The 22,362-nt window shown below is 42.6% G+C and overlaps 1 protein-coding gene across 1 annotated transcript in view; it reads left to right on the forward strand.

Annotated features, from left to right (window-relative positions):
• The first annotated feature begins 8,264 nt into the window (after window positions 1-8,264).
• Abi1 (abl interactor 1) overlaps window positions 8,265-22,362 on the forward strand; it is an 88,330-nt gene continuing 74,232 nt past the window's right edge. The window contains 1 exon segment of the mRNA XM_038334021.2: window positions 8,265-8,516. Within this exon segment, the coding sequence (XP_038189949.1) occupies window positions 8,400-8,516 (117 nt within the window). The 5' untranslated portion in view covers window positions 8,265-8,399.

Raw genomic sequence — 22,362 nt, forward strand, 5'->3', positions numbered from 1 at the left:
AGGAGCCAGAGAAACAGGAAGCGTGCTGTGAGATTTCATCTCCTAGACATCTCAGAGAAGCCTCTCTAATAAACTTTCATCAACATGGCTGCCCAACCAAAACCTGAAGGAGGACACCAGTAGACATGCTAACATGGAAGGGGGATCCATCAGGTCTAACCTTTGACAGAGAATTACAGGAAACTATCAGGAAAAACAGTCTTCTCCAGGGAAGACCTCCCCAACTGGTTATCCAATACCAAGTGGTCAGCTTTGAAATCATGTACATATAAATACATTACAGAGACTGAGCAGGTTGTATTTGCATATTTTGGAATCTATAGATGTATCATACATATATGTAATAATTTAAGAACTAGAGGCAATGCTTTGAGGAAGAACAAATGGGGAATACATAGAATTGGAGGAAGGAAAGAGAAAGAGGAATGAAAAATTAAATATATTATAATATATGTAACTATTTTTTAATTTAAAATGATCCTATCTCTATGAAGGCAGACAGGAGAGACAACTCAGTGGTTAAGTGCATTGTGCAGAGGACTGGAGTACAGTTCTCGGCATTCACGCTGCGCAACTCCAGCTGCAGGGACCTGCAATGTGTCTAGTCTCAGCAAGCACGTGCATTCATGTGCACATATCCACACACAGACATATACTCACACACATAAGGTTTGAAAAAATAGGGGGATTAAAAAGAAACAAAGAAAAGTAATAAATACAGATCTCAAAACCTGTGAGTGGTCTGCGTCTTGGCTGTTGCGATACAGCAGCAGTAGACAGGGATGTACTTGTTATCTCTGTGGTATGCAGACAGACAGCCCTTTCGGCATATTCCAGGAAGCGATGTAGCTGAATCATACAGTAGCTCTATTTTTAGTCTTTTGAGGAACTTCAAAGTGGTTTTCGTCATGACTGCACAAGTTCACAAGTCTTGTACCAACGCACAAGGATTCATCATTCCCCATGACTCCCCATGTCTTTGCCACTATTTCTTGTCATTGATCTCTTTTACTTTTTTATTGTTAGTGTTTGTTTGTTTGTTTGTTTGTTTTCAAGGCAGATGTTTAGTTTCTCTGTGTAGCCCTGGCTGTCCGGGAATTTATTTTGTAGACTAGGTTGGCCTCGAACTCACAGAGATCCGAGATTGCCTCTGCTTCTCAAGAGCAGGGGTTAAGGGTGTGCACCACCACTTTCTGTTGGTGATCCACAGTCCTCTGTGTGCACTGGGAACTGGACCGAATCCAGCAGCCAAGAGGCCCACCATAGCTTTTCATCCGCGTTTCTAGGACATGAGACCACACCCAAAGCGGGCTGATATCTTAAAGGCTATTGGCTGAAGGAGTTCCCACAGCACCATTCCGCTATTGGCTATTGTTTTCTTGATGCAGCCATCCTTATCTGGGTGAGACCGAATATCCGCATAGTTTTCATTAATTTGAATTTCCCAGGTTACTAAAGCTGTTGGATGTTTTCTCAAATATTTACTGGCTAAATTTGTGCTTTTTCTTTGAGGATCGCCAATTTAATTCATCAGTACATTTTTTTCTTCTTTTTTATAGACAGGGTTTTTCTATAGCTTTGGAGTTGTCCTGGAACTTCCTCCATAGACCAGGAATTCAGAGATTTACCTGTCTCTGTCTCCCGAGTGCTGGAATTAACAGAGCGTACCACCACCGCCCAAAGTAATTCATCAGTACATTTTTTTAAGTTGAAGATTTTAAAAATAGACTTTTTCCCATTTCTTTGTACCTTCTAAATATTAATCCCCATGTTGGCTATATAGTCGCAGAGATTTTTCTCTTATTTAATAGGCCAATTCTTCACAACAATATGTTTCCTTTATGATGGAAAACATTTTTATTTAATGAGATCTTATCAGTTCTTGGGAATTTTCCCTGTGCTATTGGAGTCTTTTTCTTATATACTGTCCTTGTCTAATTCTGTATGTTTAGTTGTTGGCCTCTCTCTCTCTCTCTCTCTCTCTCTCTCTCTCTCTCTCTCTCTCTCTCTCTCTCTCTCTCTCTCTCTCTCTCTCTTCTGTTTCAAGACAGGGTCTCTCTGTGTAGATTAGGAGCCTGGCCTGGAACTTTGTAGACCAGACTGGCCTGAACTCACAAAGATCCTCCTACCTCTGCCTCCTTAGTGTTAAGATTACAGGCATGCACCACCACTGCCTGGCTTTACATATGAATTTTAAGATTCTTTGTTTTTCTAGTTTTTCTGACAATGCTGATTGTCACCTTGACAGAATCTAGAATCTTCTAGGAACAAGCCTGTGGACACACTTCTGAAGGAGTTTCTAGATTGAGATTAGTCTCTGAGGGATTGGAGAGATGACTCAGCAATTAAGAGCAGGGATTGCTCTTCCGGAAGTCCTGAGTTTTGTTCCCAGCACCCATGTTATGTCCCACAACTGCTTGTAACTCCAGCTCCCAGATATCAACCTCTCCTGGCTTCCTACGGCGTTGTACTTATGTGTACAAACCCACACTCACATAGACATGTAAAAATTTAAAACAAATATTGTAATAAAAAGAAGGGTAAACTTCTGAGGATGTCTATGGTAGATTATCTGATTAGATAAATTGATGTAGGGAGACCCACATGGTCCCTAGGTGAAATCACTCCCTGAGCGTGGGCTGTATAATATGAGGACAATGCTAACTCCAACTCTCTGTGGCTTTGGTGCCTGTCCTGGAACTAGCTCTTGTAGACCAGGCTGGCCTCAAACTCACAGAGATCCGCCTGCCTCTGGGATTAAAGGCGTGAGCCACCACCGCCTGGCGACAAATGCTAACTCTTATTGCTTTCTATTTCTTGAGCATGGATATGGTATGACCAGCTGCCTGAAGCACTTGACTCTGTGATTTCCTCTCAAGATGAACTGTGAGGCAAAATAAATCCTTTTGTTGCTTTGGTGTGTGTGTGTATGCATGTGCATGTGTGCCTGCATGTGTGTGCATGTGTGTGAATGCATGTGTGTGTGTGCGCGTGTGTGAATGTGTGTGTGTGTGTATGTGTGTGGTTTTTTAAGACAGTGTTTCTGTGTGTGTGTGACAATCGTGGCTATTCTGGAGCTCACTTTGTAGACCAGGCTGGCCTCAAACTCACAGAGAACCACCTACCCCTGCCTTCCGAGTGCTGGGATTAAGGTGGCGCTACAACACCTGACTATGTCAGGGTGTTTTTATCGCAGCACCAGAAGAAGTAATTAAGACAGTATTAGAATTTTGGTGGAAATTTTATTAAATCTGTAGATTCCTTACTGTAAGATATTTCTTCTATGAGGTAAGAACTTTGTTCCCGGGTCTCATCTGTGAGGAGTTTACAGACTTTTCGTTCCAGCCTCCTCCATTGACAGCAAGATTTCCCTTCAATCCCAAAGAGACCTCAAGTGCAGAATCTCTTTCCCTACCTAAAGTTGCTAACTTGAACATTTACATGAGAATCACCTTTATTCTTCTTGGAACTAACAGAAAATGATGAATATTGTGCTATTTATGCAATAATCTGTGAACATGTACAGAGTTTTATATAAATTTAAACCAATTTTTAAAACAAAACTGAATTCAACCACCATAAAATGGGCTCAAAGGAGATTGATTATTTATGAGATTAAGAAGTGAACAGAATGTGTACTACAGTGCTGGAAGACACCAGGGAGGATCTCTTAACTGAATGAGAATGATCTTAACTGAAGAATATTATCTGGTTTTACAACAGCTCCCTGTTTACGACAGATTGTGCCCTGTCTCATCTGCAGCTGAGGAACAGTGGATTCTGATTAGAAAGAAGGCTGCCTAGAAACCAGTAGACAGCTCCTTGGCTCTTATACACGAACTTAGACCACCTGAATCTGTTTTATGCTTAAATCGAAGTGCTTTGGCCAAATGAGCAATCTGTCATAGCTTTCCATATTTGTTGTAGCAATTTGTATGAAAAGAACCACAAGTGCAAATAAAAAGTCATCTATCATTTGTTTAACTGAACTATTTTGGTTTAGAGTTCTTAAAGGTTCTTAATTAAAACATTGAAAAATTTAAAAAAATTAAGAACTTTTGCATTTATTTCTCATTTCTGTTATTTTAACATTTTGGAGTGTGTGTGTGTGTGTGTTTGTGTGTGTGTGTGTGTGTATGTGTGTCCGGATCAGAAGATAAATTTCAGGTGTTGACTCCTACCACCACGTCAGTTTTAGTTACTTGGATCTAATTAAAATTTTTTTCATTTAATTTTTTATATGTATGGGTGTTTTGCCTGCATGTATGTCTGTGCATGCAGTGCATCCCTTGGGCTCACCAAAGTCAGAAGAGGGCAATGAATCCCCTGGACCTGGAATTACAGACAGCTGTGAAATTCTGCAGCTGCTGGGAGCTGAACTCAGCTGCAAGTACTCTTAACTGCTGAGCCGGCTCTCCAGTCTACCCCTAGGTTTTAAATTCAGCCAGCCAGTCTGTGTTTTGTTTGATTGTTGTTGTTTTTAAATTGTGACTTGAGACCTTTACATTGAAGGTTATTGCTGAGAGGTGCTGGCTAATTTTTATAATTTAAATATTAGTTTATCTGGTGGACTGACTTTGCTATTATTTTCTTTATTCCTTATTAGTGTTGGAAGGTTTTCTGTGTTAGACGTGAGGTGTCCTTTGTCCTTCTATTCCCCTCATGAAATTTCTGTTTTCTTGTGTTCTTGTGCCCGAGACTCTATCTCCTTGGTATGTAGTTTTCCTTTAAGTGTCTACTACAGTTAATGTAAATTGTTTTTGTGTGAGCTTATCCTGAAATGCCCTAATTTATCTATCAATTTTACAAGATGGCTTTTCTGGGTGTAGCAATCTTGGTTGGCAGCGTTCACTTCCAGGGCTTGGAATATAACCTTTCATGCTTTTCTGTTCTTTAGGTTGTCAATGAGAAATCTGCTATTGGTTGTGGGGTATCTTCAATTAAAATTTCATTGACTATTTTCCTATACCTTTGGCATGTATCTCAATATTTTCTTTTATCCCGTGAATTCTCTTGGTTGTATTCCAGAATTCTTGGATGTTGTTTGTGGTCATGGTCATTTTTTCTCTTTTTGATATTTGAATGTTTAGTATTTTCTTGACCTTCTCTTCCATTTCTAATATCCTCCACCTCCAGAGTTCATTGCACTTTGCATTTATAAAGTTTCTATTTTTTACTCTTCATCTCCCTTTTCTTAGGAACATTTAGTTTTCATACTAACGTTGCTGATATTCTCCTTCATTTTGAATGCTGCAGTCTTTTCTCTCCAGAGGCTAGGTTGACGTCACCTGCTTGGTATATCATCTTTGAGGTCACTGATCATTCTACTAATACACTTTTGAAGTTTTAAGCTGGCACTTTACCTATTTTAGTATTTAGTAGTTGAGGAGTTATTATCTTTTTGAAGAACCACAGAACCTAGCCTTTTTATGTTTCTTGTTTCTGTGTGGTAATTTGCTCATCTTGGTTTGGTATCTTTACCATTGCTTTTAAAATTCATTTCTTATTTATTCAGAGACAGAATCTCACTAGGTAGTCCTGGCTGTACTAGAACTCTTTATGTAGACCATGTTGGGATTGAACTCTCAAAAATCTTCTTTCCCTTACCTCCTGAGTGCTGGGGTTAAAAGCACACAGCACCATGCGTTGCCTAAACTTTTAACTTTTTATTTCTTAGAAAAAGGTTTATTTATGTGTGTGAGTGTTTGCCTTCACATATGTATATGTACTGTGGTGATTGAGAAGACCAGAAACAGACATTAGATGCCCCAAAGCTGTAGTTATGTATGGTTGTGAACTGCCATGTGGGTTCGTGGGTTCTAGGAACAGAACTCAGGCGTTCAGCAGGAGCAGCAAGAGCTTTTAACTGATAAACCATTTCTCTAGCCTCCTAGCTTCTGATTTCTACATACCTTTGTGTGTGTGTGTGTGTGTGTGTGTGTGTGTGTGTGTGTGATAGTGTGTGCAGAGGCCAGGAAACTTGAAAGGACTTGTGATGGAGGGAACAAAAGAGGCTTTAAGCCTGGGGAGTAAGGAGTATAAGCATGGGGTGGGTGGTAGAAGCATGGGGTGGGTGGTATAGGCATGGGGTGGGTGGTACAGGCATGGGGTGGGTGGTAGAGGTATGGGGTAGGTGGTAGAGGCATGGGGTAGGTGGTAGAAGCATGGGGTGGGTGGTAGAAGCATGGGGTGGGTGGTATAGGCATGGGGTGGGTGGTAGAGGCATGGGGTGGGTGGTAGAGGTATGGGGTAGGTGGTAGAGGCATGGGGTAGGTGGTAGAAGCATGGGGTGGGTGGTAGAGGCATGGGGTGGGTGGTAGAGGCATGGGATAGATGGTAGGACACATGTGAAATGAAGTTTAAGAAAGCAACACTGGGGGTGGGAAGGATTAAGCAAGAATGAGGTGTGAGGTCAGGAATAAGGGGGTGTGGGGACAGAGAGTCAATCCAAACTAGGGATCTATGAAAAAATCCATAAGGAAACTTGTTATTTTGTAAGCCAATTAAAAGAAAATAAAAATATAAGTTCGGGAGATAGATGCTTAGTGATAAAGCACCTGCCACCTGAGTGTGAGGACCTGAATCCGTGGAGGTCACTGTCCAGACAGCCTGTAGACATAATAGACTCCAGATTCAGTGATCAACTCAGTCTCAGAACATAAGATAGAGACTGACTGAGGAAGACACTGGCTGGCCTTTTGGATTCCATACACGCACATGCATGTGTACTTGCACATATACATGCCCCCACGCAAACATGGGAAGACTGTAGGCTTGTTTTACAGGTGTGGTTCCTCATCCTTTTCCACCTGTCACCTGTCGTGCTTAGTGTGTTGAGGGCCGCTTTAAAATGTGGCTGAGGGCTGGAGAGATGGCTCAGAGGATAAGAGCACTGACTGTTCTTCCAGAGGTCCTGAGTTCAATTCCCAGCAACCACATGGTGGCTCACAACCATCTGTAATGAGATCTGGCGCCCTCTTCTGACATGCAGGCAGACATGGAAGGAATGTTGTATACATAATAAATAAATCTTTAAAAAAAAAAAAAAAAAAAAAAATGTGGCTGAGTGCTGTTGTTACTCCTATGAATTGTGATTCTCCCCAACTCCCAGAGAGGATTGAAAACATGGGTTTGTAAGTCATCTTTAAATTTGGGCAGCTCTTTTCATAGTCTAGTATATCCAAATAATTTAGTCATTCTGGTGATATGACAGCTTGAAATAAAAGATCCTTGGAGACACTTGCCAAGCAAGCGGTAAGAAATGAGGAAAGCAAAACAATTTTGCATAACTTAGAGAAAAAAATAAACACATTACTTAAAAAAGTAGGAAGATATGTGTAGAGGAGAGAGATAAAGGAAATTAGAAAAGAAAAACACTGAAATTATTTGCTTATTTAAAATTTTACTTTATTTACATATGTATGTGTGTATATATGCATGTGTGTCTGTATATATGGCTGGGCTCATGCCACAGAGAAGTGTGGCAGTCAGGGGACAAATTTAAGGAGTCTGTTCCAGCCTTCCACCATTTTAGTTTTGGGGTTTGAACTGAGAAAATGCCTTTATCTGCTGAGTCACTTGACAACCATAAAAATTGTTTATTTTAAATTTTAGCCTCCTTCCATCTCTTTCTCCGTTGACCAGGCTGACCGTGAACTCAGAGATCTAGAGGCTTAGGCCTCCTAAGTGCTGGCATTAAAGGCATGCACCACCACCGCCCTGCTTTCTTTAAATTCTTAAGTCTACAAACTTGCTCCATTTGTTTCTGCAATATCAAGCACACTGTTTGATGCACATCTGGAACTGATACTGTTTTCTAAGTTTTACATGAATTGGGGTATAAGAAGGCAAAGTCTTAGTCGTATCTCTCACAAAATTGAAGTCAGGATTCAGAGTCTGTTTTTAATCCTTATGAGATTGGATGCCTTTGATTTACTGGCATATTCTAATTAATTTCTGCCAATTTTCAGTCTTGTCATAGAAATAATTATGTTGCCTAGATCACCCTGTGGCGCCATCTTCCGGGTCTAGAGCTTATTCTAGATTTAAAACTGAATGCTCAGCCTTGGTTCTTTAAATTCGGGAGCCTCCTTGAACGCATGCGCAGCCTAGCTTGGGCGAAACTACAATTCCCAGAAAGCAATGCCATGGGAGGGGGTGGAGTCTCCTTGTCAAGGGGGAAATGATTCTCGCGAGAAAGTGAGGCTCCGGCGGCGGCGAGTCCCGGGCGGAGGGGGGCGGGGAGAGTAAGGAGGAAGAGGAGGAGGTGCAGTCCCACAATACCCGGCGGAGGGCGGGTGGGTGGTTAGAGTCTGGTCTGTGCGGCGCTCCGGTCCCCGGCGGACCCAGCTGCCTCTGTTTCTTTAACACGAAGAGGAAGCGATGCGGAGGGGTGGAAAATGGCAGAGCTGCAGATGTTACTAGAGGAGGAGATCCCGTCTGGCAAGAGGGCGCTGATAGAGAGTTACCAGAACCTGACCCGGGTGGCGGACTACTGTGAAAACAACTACATACAGGTGAGGAGCGCGGGCGGGCGGGCGGCCGGCGGGGGCGACTGGGGCGACGGGCAGGCTGGGTGCGGTGGGAGCTGCCCTACTCCGCCACCCTCCGCCCCGGCCGCGGCCGCCGCGATACAGGAAGTGGCCGCCGCGAGAAAATGGGCGAGGAGCAGGGCCGCCGCGGGCGCCGCCGGCCCCGCCGCCGCTCCCAGTGTGCCCAGCCGGCTGAGGTCCCGGCAGCCGGCCCCGGCCAGGCTGTGCTCCCGGCCCGGCCGTGCTAACCGCAGCCTGCCCGGACCGCGGGTCCCCAAAGCCTGCTCCCGCCGAGCTCTGATTCCCGCAGTTGCCTTCCCTGGCTCCTAGACCCCGCAGTTTCCCTGCCCGGTCTCTGTTGCCCGCAGCCTCTCACGGCCGGTCGTGCTCCCCGAAACCTCTCCTAGCCGAGTCGTACGCTCTGCGGCCTCTCCTGTCCGGATTGTGCTCCCGGTAGCCTCTCCTGTCCGACCGGGTCGGGCTCCCTGCAGTCTTCCCCTGCCCGGGCTCTGCTCTGCTCTCCGCAGTCTTGGCCGGGCTCTACTCCGCGCCGCCTCTTTTGGCCCAGGTTCGTCCCAAGACCCCACAGCCTTCCCTAGCTGGGGTCGGCCCTGAGACCCCGCAGCCACTCTTCCTCTGTCCGAGGCCCTTTCGGAGATCCCGCATTATCGCTTGGTCACCTTGGTCCCCCACACCTTGCTGTCGCCCCTCTGCCGAATGTGATGAGTCTAGTACCCAGACAGCTGCGAGAGGAATGGGCAGGGAAAAGGCGCTGGGAAAGGAAAAGCGGGATGTGTGAGGGTGGGGTAGGGGTGATTATGTCAGTTCGTCCTAGAGGGTGTGCCTCTTATTTATTTAAAAAAAGTCACAAGTCACATTTATACAGACCTCTCAATCAGGTGCAGGGAGTGAGTCTAAGGGTTTGATAGAATTCATCTTAAAAATCTTTTAATTGAAGGTTTGGAAATCCGCTTGCTTGGCGGTTTTCAAGTCGGGTTTTTCCTCCTCATCATCATATTTACTTCCGCTTTAGGATAATGTATACTCGTTATTATAAAGCACGAATGATTCATAGGGAAATTCGTTGGGAAAAATGTCTTAAGTAGTTATCTTCCTCCAAATGTTATTGGATTGTTGGATTGACACTCAGTAATGTCATAGTGGTTGCTTTATTTTCTTGACATTTCTTTCTAACCCGAGTTAATGTAGAGAAGAATATGAATAAAAAAGATTAGCAGACATTATTTAGTCTTTAAATACAATGTGATATTGCTTACTAATTTATCTAGAAATTCTTGGCATTTTGACTATGACAGATGCTTGCTTGTGTATATTAGTGATTGTAAGTGAATTGTATGCAGTAGTTTGTGGTCTCATGATTGTGTAAAAACTAACAGTTTGCAGGAGATGCAAATGAAGTAGTAGATTTCTTTGTATCGGAGAAGGAGACTAGAAACTCACTTCTGGTTGATAAGGCAAGACCAGAGCAGTCTTTGAGAAGTTACGGTTAGGGTGCTTGAGACGTGCAGTATGTAAACGTGCCTTCCGTGTGATTATCATTTTCAAGAGCCAGTAGTGTCTGTGCTAGCACATGCTTAGGTTTTATTCTCAGAGGGAGATACTGTTTTGAGAATTGTTTGAATATTTGTCACTGTCCATATTAGTAACATTTAATCTGGAGCAGCCCTCCAAGGAATTTGTCTTCATGCTTTCTTTTCCAACCTTTGACTTTGGTGATCTGCCGATACACTTGTTGAATGCCTGCTGTGCCTACTGTATTTCTTGTTTTTGAAAACTATATATAGCTGATTAAAAACACATTTTAAGGCCTGGAGGAATGGCTCAGGGGTAAAGAGCAGTTGTTGCTTTTGAAAAGGACCTGGTTTTAATTCCCAGCACTCTCATGGTGGTTCACAACCATCCTTAATGTCTTTTCCAGGGGATTCATAGGCTCTTCTCACCCCTGGCGGCACCAAACACACACAGTCTGCATATATGCATGCAGGCAAAACACTTAAGAAAAGAGTAAATCTAATAATAGATACATTAAATACATTTTAAGATCTTACAGAAATGTAGATATAGTGTAAAAATAGAAAAGTGATCTTATATTTTATAGATAGTAAAAAATGTGCAAGTTATTTTAGCATGAAAAGCCTTGAAATTGCTGCATTTTGGGTTCACTGCACTTGTAACTCCAGCTTGTTTCCTGCACTGCAACTCCAGCTCCAGGGGACCCAACACCCTCTTCTGGGCTACATGGGGACCTGCACAAATAAGTGTATAGACACACCCACTTACACACAACCCATCTTAATTGACAATAGCCCTAAGTAGGGTAAGTCGTTCTTTTTCTTTGCTTTGTGTGTGTTTGTGTTTGTTCTCAGACACACCTCATTCCAGCCAGGCTGCTGGGACTGTTTAGCCCCAGGTTCTGTGATTGGAAGTATAGCTACTATATTTTTGTGAGGAAAGTTTATCTAGGGGACACGGTTTCATTATGCAGCCATGGCTGGTCTGGAGTTTATGCAGACCAGGCTGGACTACAGAGATTCTCTGTCTCATCTCCTGGTATTAAACATGCACCACCATGCCTGGTGAGGAAAATTATCATACCTACTGTGAGATATTAATTTTGCTGTGTGAGTTTTATCATGATAATTATTTTGTTGTTTCCTTATATCTCAAGAATTCAGGTCTGTTCTGCTGAGAAGTTGAGGGAGTATTTGCAGTGCTTTGTGCCCTGCTGAGTTTAGTTCTTAATTGAGTCATTTAAAGCCAAATTTATTAAATGATTTCTTAAAAAGGATGGAGTTTTAAGTTCTGAGTAGGGGCTGGAGAAATGGCTTAGCAGTCAAGAGTACATGCTGCTCTAACAGAGAGTCAGACCAGAGTTCAGATCTCAGCACCCACGTGCACTCAAAATGCCTTCAACTCCAGCTTCAAGGGATCCGTGCTGCTTCTGGCATCTGTGGGCATATGCTCACACACACACACACACACACACACACACCACACATACACCACATACACACACCACACATACACACACACACCACACACACACCACACACACACACCACACACACACCACACACACCCCCACACCACACACCACACACACATACACACATCTTAAAAAAAGTTATAGGGAGGTGGGGTGTGCTGTGCACACCTTTAATCGCAGTGTTTAAGCAGCACAGGCAGGTGGATCTCTGAGGCCAGCCTGGTCTACAGAGCAAGTTTCAGGACAGCCAGGGCTGTTACACAGAGTAACCCTGTCTTGAAAAACCAACCAAACAAACAAAATATTAAAATTATCAACTATTTTTATATTGGTATTTAGAAAAGCCTTTGCTGTTTCTGTTTGGTGTGAGATTGAGTACACCCCCCCATCCCGGAGATTTACCCTAGGGCCATTGAGCCTTGAGCATAGACAGATACTTTAGAGTTATTACTGTTTTGACCTTGGGGAACTAGGAAGGAAAGAAAATTAAATGAACAGTAGATATAAAGGAAAAGTTGCTTGGGATGAAGATTGTGCTGGCTCAGGAAAGGCTAGAACGTCTTTGAGAAGTTAGGGTTAGGGTACTTGAGACCTGCAGTGTGTAAATGTGCCTTCCGTGTGATTATCCTTTTCAAGAGCCAGTAGTGTCTGTGCTAGTGTTCCAAGGAATTTGTCTTCATACTTTCTTTTCCAACTTTCGCCTTTGGTGATCCTAGAACTTCACTTTCTAATTTTTCTGGCTGAAATTTTATCAACTTCATTTGGACTGGCAAATACTTTTTTATTAAAAAAAGTATTTTTATTGATTTAAATTATGTGTGTGTTTCTTGCTTTGTATATGTGTTTGTGTGCATGCATCACCAGAAGCTCCTGCAATTACATTTTGATTCTTAGCCTTACATGCTACACTGTGAAATAATTAAGCTCTCATAACATTTGCTTCATTAATGCACATTAATCTTAGAAAGGAGGTAACTTTTGACATTCAGGAACAGTTTGAGGTTGGCAGAGGCTTAACTATGTTAGTATTGTACAGTTTATGCTTGTTTATAGGTGGTACTCGTTAAAAGTGCTATTCCTGCCTTTAAAATTTTTATTTTGAAATGGGGAAGGTGGTAAATACCTGTAACCCAACACTCAGGAAGCTGAGGCAGGAGGATCCTAATTTTCACATCAGAAATTTGAGATTAGTCTACCTAGCCTTCACAGCAAGAAACTTAAAAAAAGTAGTGTTTGAAAAACAGTTTCATTATGTTGACTAAGGAGATTGGCCTTAAACTTCTGGGCCCAAGCAGTCATATGTGTGTGTGTGTGTGTGTGTGTGTGTGTGTGTTCACCAATGCTTGCTCTCTCTCTTCCTCCTCTGCTTCTGCTTTTCCTTTTGTTGTGTTCCCTTTCCTCCTCATCTTCCTCTTGTTCTTCCTCCTGGGCCACAGACAAGCCATCTAGGTTCGGAGACATTAGATATCTAAATAAAGTTCAATAACTTGTAATAATTCCTGGAACAAACATGAATCTTCAGATTCCAGTACTAAGTTCCTTTTAAACTTGAATTGGTTACTTTCTGCAAGAAGTTTCCTCAAGAAGAATGTGAGCTTAGCGGTGGTGACACACACCTTTGATTCCAGTATTTGGGAGACAGAGACAGGTGGATCTCTGAGTTTGAGGCCAGCCTGGTCTGCAGAGTGAGTTCCGGACAGCTAGGACTGTTACACAGAGAAACCCTATCTTGTGTGAAGAAACTAATTAGAGTAATGAAGGTTAATATTCGTGCCCTTCTTTGACCTTGTATGCTCAATTCTCCGTGGTTTGGCCTAGATTTGCATCAAGCCTACATATATACTCTTGTGTGTATTACGTTCTCTCATTTCTAGATTACTTACAATACTGAGTTCTGTGAAAATATTTTTAAAAATTGCATTTACTATATGTGTGTTTGTACACATGTGCCACTGTCAATTTATGGAGATGAGAGAACAGCTTGTAGGAGTTGATTCTCTCTTTCCACCGTAGAAATCCTGGGGATTGAACTCAACAGTTTCCAGGCTTGGAGGCAAGCACTTTTACCTGCTTAGCTGTCTCACTGACCCTAAATTTTTACATTTTCCTACACAATAGTTTTTAGGAAATAGTGACGAGAAAGTGTGTACAGCATATGGAGATTCCTTTAAAAAAATAGTTTGGCTCAGCTGTAGGCTTAATAATGATTGTTGAACCACGCAGATAAGGAGAACCAGTCCTGATTAATCCTGCTTATTGAGGATCAATAATCTGTTATAATCTCTTCTAGTTTGTGTTTACTCCTTATAAACAGTCTGTCATAGGGAGTGCCCTCTTACAGATGAGAAATTTAAGACTCAGAAGAGTGAAATAAATTTTGGTTGGCCGTACTATTAACGACTCAGATTCCTCAGCTGTGACAGACTCATGGGTGGAATAGTTTGTGTATCACAGTTTTTAGGAGTGTTACTGGAGTAGGCAGACCTGTTGGACAGGTATGGGAGTCTCTCAGATCCTGTGCCATTCTTAAAATGTAGTCTAGTTTTTAGCTGCAATCAGAAGAGCAGGTAGTATGTGGTCTGGAGATGTGCCAGTAAGTCTTAGGCTAGCTCTTCACTGAGCTCAGCAGTTAGACTGACTGCTTTTCCAGAGGACCCAAGTTGATCCCAGCACCCCTATCAGGACGCTCACATCTTCTGTAATTCTCTCCAGCTCCAGGGAGCTTTCACGCCTCTGACTTCTATAGGTACCTGCACTCAATTGCATATGCTCAACATACAGGCACATATACATACACATGATTTAAAACAATAAAAAAAAATCTTAGCTGGGTATGGTGGTGCACACTTTTAATCCTAGCACTAGAGAGGCAGAGACAGGCAGATCTCTAGGAGTTTGAGTCCAGCTTGGTCAACATAGCAAGTTCCATGGCTATACAGAGAGCCTATCTCAATGTGTGTGTTGTGTGTGTATGTGTGTAGTGAGATCCTATCTCATGTGTGTGGTACGTCAATCAAGACTTTTTAGGTATTCTCAAATTTACATTGAACTGAAATTTTTATCTTTTTTGTATGAACACTGTTCTTACTGAATTTATAGAATAATATTTCCATAGTCTAATGTTAGATTCAACCTCTTACCCCAGTTTTTAATATACTTTTTGTTAACTCACAGCTGTTTGTCATAGTATCTCACTTCGCTAAGAGGAAGTATGTACTGTGAACAGCCGTGCCCTGGAGGAGCTAACCGTGTCTTTTAGAACACACAGAAGTATAGAGAAAGTAAAGTGTAGAAGAGGAATTAAGAGCCTGGTGTGGTAGTACTTGTTTTTAATCCCAGCATGAGGGAGGCAGAGGCACATAGATTTCCTGTGAGTTTGATGCTAGTCTGATCTACAGAGTCTTTGTGTAGGCCCTGTCTTAAAAAAAAGAAAGCCAGACCACGACTAATCAAACGAGTACCACAAAAAAAAAAAAAATAAAACAAAATAAAACAAAAACCCCCAAAACTCTCAACATTAAAATTACAAACGGAAAAAGAGAGTAGACATTAGTTTTAATACAAGCTTCCAGACAATAGTTAGCACTAAAATATACTCAGTAAGTCTCTTTGGGATTATTACTAGCGAAAACTGATAGAACTTTTTTTAAAAATTTTTAAAAAATATTTTTATTTATTTTTATGTGGAGGAAATGTTCTGCTCTAGGTTTGACCTATAGTTGCTTGCCTTTGTGCCTGTGATGAGGCAGCACACTGCAATGGAGAGCATGTAGAGAAACTGACCCTCAGCTCACGGTGAGGGCGTGGTGGTCAGGGCTCCTGGAGAAAGACCCAATGGCGTGAACATGAATTTCAGAGGGAACGCTGAAATACGGGCTGTCTTACCCGTATGGGCTGGCCGCTCAGGAGCGCTGTGCCTGCTCTGGAGAAGCTCACACAGGACTGGCTGCCCCCGCAGTTGCCGCGCTGGAAGCCCGGAGGCTCCTGGAGAGCAGTGGCTGTGGCGAGGAGGCTGTGGTCTCCACGGGACGCAGCAGCACTTGAGTAGCGCCAGCCACTTGATGGGCTTTTCTCTCAGACCTCTGTGTATCCGGGCCACTGCCGGGAGGTGCTGTTCGTTTTAGGGAGGATCTTTCCCTCAGTCTTTTCAGAGTGCAGCATTGAAAGGGTAATAGTAAAAATAACAATGAATTTTGATGTAAAAAGAGATAGCTGACTTGATAATTTTAATAGTATATACTTATCTTTAGAAAGCAGACTTTGAGATTGTTTTTTGTGGTATCATTATGTTGACTCATATACTCTTACTCTTGGCCCTACTAATTTTTTTCACTTAGAAAAATTTTCAGGATTAATTGATAGTGTATCAGTGTTTGTAAGAGACTCTGAGAGCAAATAGAACATCCAAGAAGGGTAATGTGTTATTGTTGCTAAGTGTACCCTGATGTGATGGCTGCTGCCTGTAAATTCCTGTCACTTAGGCTGTGGTAGGAGGATTACCAGGAGTTCATGGCAGTCTGTGTTACAGGGTGAGTTCCAGGCAGTCTAGACTAGACTAGAATGGGACCCTGACTCAAACAAATGCCAAAAATTAACAAATAAATAAACAACTACGAAACAAATAACCTCTTTCTTCATCTGTCCCTCTTTTTCTTCCTCCCTTCTATCCCTCTTAAGTAGCCCAGGCTGGCCTCTAACTTGTTAGGTAACTGAGAATGACCTTGAACTCCCCATCTTCCTGCAGCTAGCTGTGCATGGTTCCTCACAAATGTGTTGTTCTTCAACTTGTTCCTGCCCCAAACTACTACTAGTTTACCTGACAGGTTCTATTATTATTATTATTATTATTATTATTATTATTATTGTTATTATTATTACTATTTTACTTTTCATCAGGTAGGGGTGTGTATGTGTGTAGGTAGAGGGGAAGAGGGAAGGAGGGAGAGAGGGAGGGAAAGAGAGTTGTGCGTGTGTCAGTGTCCATTTCAAGAGTTAGTCTGTTCCTTCACCGTGGGTTCTGAGATCAACCTGGTTTTCAGTTTATTATGCTTTTACTGGCCAGCACTTTCCCCGGCTGCACCATATTTCAGTCTCTCCATTGATTATTTTTAAATGGCTTAAAATGATTTTTCTTTTATTGGGGCTGGGTGGGGGGATTTGTTTCTTTGATTGTTTTTGTTGAGACAGTCTCATCTTGTAGCTCAAGTTGACCCAAAACTCAGGGCTCCCTCCACCCTTTGTCTCCTGAGTGCTGCTGCTGGGACAGTGGTGTGAACCCCCACACCTTTAGCAATGGAATATAACACTCCAGTATGAGGAGAAGCGCACTGGAGAATGTCTCCCAGCTGACTCACTAAGTGAGTCACTTAAAGAAAAAGCAGTCTGTTGGCCTTCTGGCCTGCTCCACAAGAAGGAAATCATGCCTGATACTAGAAACCGAGCCAACTCCCCAGAGCTAGTGAAGTCATGGATCTTGGAAGAGCACCTATACCCACCCCTTTCTAAAGCAGCACAGTCCCTAACTACATTCTAAATAATTTTTTTATACAATATATTTTGATCATATTATCCTTCTCCCTCAACTCTTTCCAGATCCATTTTATGTCCTGACCAATGTGTATATATGAGCAGGGTACCTCCAAAAGCAAAAAGCAAAAGAAAAGGAAAATATCAAAACAACAAAAAAAGATCCCAGTAAGGCAAAAAATGACAACAAAACAAAACAAAAGGTGAAAAAAAAACACATGGAGTCTGTTTTGATTTTTGTGTTGGTAAACTTGGTCAACTACTCTTGGGCCTGGGGCTTGCCCTGGAGTGTAGTTGATATACCCAGTAACACCTGATTATAGAAGATAGATTTTCCTTTACTTAGCAGGTATCAATTGCAAATAGCTTCTTAGTTTAGTGTGAAATTTTGTCCATTTCACCTTCCCTTTTGCTGGCTCTTTGACTGGTTTGATACTGTGCAGGTTTTGTGTGTGCTGTCACAGTCTGAATTCTTATGTGCATCAGCCTGCTGTGTCTGGAAGACACTTTCCTTAGAGTCATCTGCCACCTCTGGCTTTGACCAGCTTTCTACCTCCTCTTTTGAGTTGGTACAGTTCACATAGATACATTCTAAATATTGATCCTTATTTGTAGTCCTCGCCTCTCAACAAGGAAACTTCTCTTTGCAATAGAGGCACATTACAGAAACTGTCAACTGACAATGCAGTATTTGAGTGCCCAGTTCCAATGGTTACATCTACAGCACAACTCTTGAGCCTAAGGCTCGGGATCATTGTAGATGAGAGGGTGCAAAGATTGTAAGAGCCTGAGGAATAGGAAGTTTGATGTGGGAGTGTTTCTTAGAAATGGCAGAAGCTACACTCATGAAGGCTCACCAACATGCCTGCCTAAATGTGACCAGAACAGCTAAGGGGAATGGGAAGGGGAAAGCCCACAAGGCCTCAACTCCAGGCAAAAAGGAAAACAAACAAACAAACAAACAGAAAAAAAAAACCTACAGGCAGTTAAGGAATTGGGGAGAAATAGTATTCTGCAGAGAAGAGCCTCTTCTGTTTTCTCTAATTGGTTATCAAATACCAAAGGGTCAGCCCTGAAAGCATACATACAAGTAACATAAGGACTAAACAGGTTGTATTTGTGTATTCATGAATACACACACATACAGAGACTCCAACAATTAAAGAAAAAGAGGCCATGAGTTTGAAAGAGAGCAAGGTAGGGTGTGAAGATGGGAGGGTTTGGACGGAAAAGGGCAAGGTGGAAATGGTAGAACTTTCCTTCCCCCCCCCCCCCCCCCCCCAAGACAAGGTTTTTCTGTGTAGCAGCCCTGGCTGTCTGGAACTCGCCATGCAGACCAGGCAGAACTCAAAACTCACAGAGGTCCACTTGCCTCTGCCTCCCAAATTCTGGTATTAAAGGCGTGCACCATCACCGGCTATAACTGTACTCTTACAAAAAGAGAAAAGAAAAAAAAAGCAACATGTTTTTGTTGTAAGACAAAAAGTGCTTGGAGCAGTCACAGTCTTGTCCCTTAGGGCTTGTGTTTAGACGAGCTGTAGCAGTCCCTATCCTGGGGCAGCACTCTTCCTCTGGCTAAGGTGGTCATAGTGGCAGGGCCACTGAGAGGCCCCCAGACATATGATAGTAAAGCCTGGTCCCAGTACTTGAGACAGCCCTGGCTGGGACTGCTCCCTTAGGAGCTGCAGTCTTAGCACGGTCATCTCACGTTGTCTTGGGTGGGGGTGCTGGGGATGGGGGTGGTCAGACAACTAGTGCCAGCTTATGGGTGCACACCTGACTCTTAAGTAACTTGCTTTGGGTAATTTTTCTTTTTGTTTTGTCTTTTGTTCTTTGCAGACAAGGGCTATTCTTGAATTTGCTGTGTAGTTGAAAACCATATCCTGCTATCTTTGAAGTTCTAGGATTATAGGAGAGTGTCACCATTCCTGGATTTTATCAAAATTTTTTAAATATTTATTTTACATTTTATTTATGTGTATGAGTGTTTTTCCTGCATGTGTGTCTGATGCCAGAAAAGGTGCCAGATCGTCTGGAACTGGAATTATGAATTATGAATGGTTGTGAGCCACTATCTATCTGTGTGCTGGATACTGAATCTGGGTCCTCAGCAAGAGCAACAATTGTGGTGAATTGCTCCAGTCCCCCACCCCACACCTAGCTTTTAAAGAGACTCTTAAACTTGCCTAATTTATATCCACTGCATTAGCTGATGATTAGACACACTTGCTATAGGTTCCCAGTTATCCTCTTCTTACCCACATTGAACTTCTGTTGCAATACTATTGTACTTTTAAGTAGAAATCTGTGCTGATGAGATGGCTTATTGGGTCAAAGAACTTGCTGCCAAGCCTGATGACCCAAGGTGATCTTTCAGATCTGTGTGGTGCATTGAAATGTTTTGCTCCCACCAATTGCCCTCTGACTTCCACATTTACACTACGGAATACACTACGGAATACAAACAAATATTTTTAAGAAAGGATGGTGAGCTGGGCTCAGTGCTGCACACATTTATCTCAACACTTAGGCAGAGACAGGTGGATCTCTGTGAGTTCAAGGACAGCCTGGTCTACGTAGTAAATTCCAGAACAGCCAGAGCTACATAGAAAAACCCTGTCTCAAAACAAAACAAGCCAGGCAGTCGTGGCCTGCATCTTTAATCCCAGCACCCAGGAGGCAGAGGCGGTGGATCTCTGTGAGTTCAAGGACAGCGTGGTCTACAGCGTGAGTTCCAGGACAGTCAAGGTTTCATAGAGAAACCCCATCTCAAAAACCCCCAAACCAAACCAAACCAAACCACAACAAAACAAATCACTGTCTGCTTAAAATTCACTAGGGATTTACCATAAATATACTGCTGTAGTTTGAATTATGTTACCCCTTCAATATTCATGCTGCTGGGGCCTTGGGAGGTGCTTGTCATGAGGGTTCTATCCTCATAAATGAAGTTACTACTCAAGGTTTAGAGGGAGTGAGTTTGGCTTGTTTGAGACTCTCACTATATACAAAATAAATGTCCACGGCTTGACTTTTGGGTGGTCTCAGATTTTAAAACTGAAATAAGGGCTGGGGAGGTGGCTCCGTAGTGGTTTTGCTGTTTTTCCAGAGGACTCAGGCTCTTCCCAGCACCCATTTGATGGTTTACAGCTCTCTGTTCCAGGAGACTGGAGCGCTCTCCTCTGGCCTCTGCAGGCATCATGCACACATGGACACACACTCATCCACATCAAATACATTGTTAAATTAATTTCTGTTATTTATGTATTACCTGGTCTGTGATATTTTTGCCATAGCAACACATATTAAGATGTGTAATAAATCTCAGTGAGGCCTGGGAAGGACTGTTTATAATAGTTGGATTTACCTCATTGTTCTTATCTTGCCTGCTATATTGATTTTCTTAGTTACCTTTCAATTGCTGTGATACAACACCATGACCGAGGCAACTTATGGAAGAAAGAGTTTATTGGGGACTTACAGTTTCAAAGGGTGATTTTGTGTCCATCATGGTAGTATGATAGCAGCAGGCAAGCTGGCATGGTGCTGGAGCAGTAGCTGAGAACTTGCATCTATGATTTATAAGCAAGAGGCATGTGCACGTACACACACACACACACACACACACACACACACACAAACACACGCATGTACCCACTCTGGATGAGATTTTGAAATCTCAAAGCCTGCCCCCAGTGATACCACTCCTCTCATAAGACCATACCTCCTAATTCTTCCCAACTGGACCAAATATTCATATATGTGATTATATGATTCTGTGGGTATCATTCTCATTCAGAGCACCACATTGGCTTTCAGTTTGACTATCTTTCTTTTTAAACTCACTTTTATATCTTAGTTAATGTTCTCTGACTGAGATATTACGTGCTAGTGCTTTCCTTGTCTAGATGGAAAGTTGTCATATTCTTTCATAAGTTAATACTTGCTTATTGTGTCTATTCTGGGCTCCTGAGATAAGAGTGACTTAGACAAAGACTGTACCCTTAGGAAATTTTCAATTAGAGGGACAGGGGGGCATGTACATGCATGCGTGTGTACACATGTGCACATGTGAACACACACACAACCAAAAAACCGAAAATGAACTAAAAGCTGCTCATTTCAAATAGATCCGTAAGCAGTGAGATGGGAGCTAGAAGATCAGGATTTGGAAGGACGGACTTCTTCAGCTCTGGGGTTATTATTACTACTCTTTGAAAATAACTTCCTTTTTGCCTAAATATTTTTTTATGTATGAGTGCCCGAGTGTGTGTAATGCCTGCAGAGGCCACTTTCCTTCCTTCCTTCCTTCCTTCCTCCCTCCCTCCCTCCCTCCCTCTCTCTCTCTCTATTTGGTTTTCGATACAGGTTTTCTCTGTAGCTTTGGAGGCTGTCCTGGAACTCACTCTATAGACCAGGCTGCCTCTGCCTACCGCCTGCCTCTGCCTACCGAGTGCTGGGATTAAAGGCTTGCGACACCACCGTCCTGTTCACTTTTTGAACTTTATTTTATGTACATTGGTGTGAAGGTGTCGGATTCCCTGGAACTGGAGTTACAGACAGTTGTGAGCTGCTATGTGGGGGCTGGGAATTGAACCCAGGTCCCCTGGAAGAACAGCCAGTGCTCTTAACCACTGAGCCATCTCACCAGCTCCTCACTTTTCTTTTTTAAATACGGGATCTCACTATGTAGTTCTGGCTGGCCTGGAGCTCGGTATGTAGACCAGACTGGCCTCAAACTCACATAGATCTGCCTGTCTCTGCTTCCTGAGTGCTAGGATTAAAAGTGTGCTCTACTGTGCTGGGGTTGATTTAATTCTTAAAGAATTAGGCTGCTGAGTGGGAAACAGATTGAAGAGGTGAGAGCAGAATTAGCTAGCAGGGAGAGTATAAGCAGGTAGAGAGTATGAGAGTTAGGAATTGTACCATGCATGTTTTTTAGACACAGTGGAAGGATATGCGAGTTGCATATGGTGTAAGAGAAAGGAATCTAAGGATGACTCGTGTCTTAAGCATGTGGTTAGATGGCACCAGATGGTTGGGCTCCGGGGGTGGGTTGCAGGGAGAAGAATATGAATTTGTCTGTTTTGGTTATGTAAACTATGAGATGCCTATTAAGCACACGGACCAGTTGGCCATGCTGGAGCTCAGGGAAAAACTATATGTAACATGAAAAAATCATATTCACTAACATTACCAAGATATCATAGAAAAGTTTTTAAATATTGAAAAGCTTTCAAGCTCAGGTTGACAAATATGTTTTCATAATTTTTTCTTTTTCTTTTTTTCTTTGCTTCA

Source organism: Arvicola amphibius, chromosome 6, assembly GCF_903992535.2.
Source record: "Arvicola amphibius chromosome 6, mArvAmp1.2, whole genome shotgun sequence".
Classification (NCBI taxonomy): Eukaryota; Metazoa; Chordata; class Mammalia; order Rodentia; family Cricetidae; genus Arvicola; species Arvicola amphibius.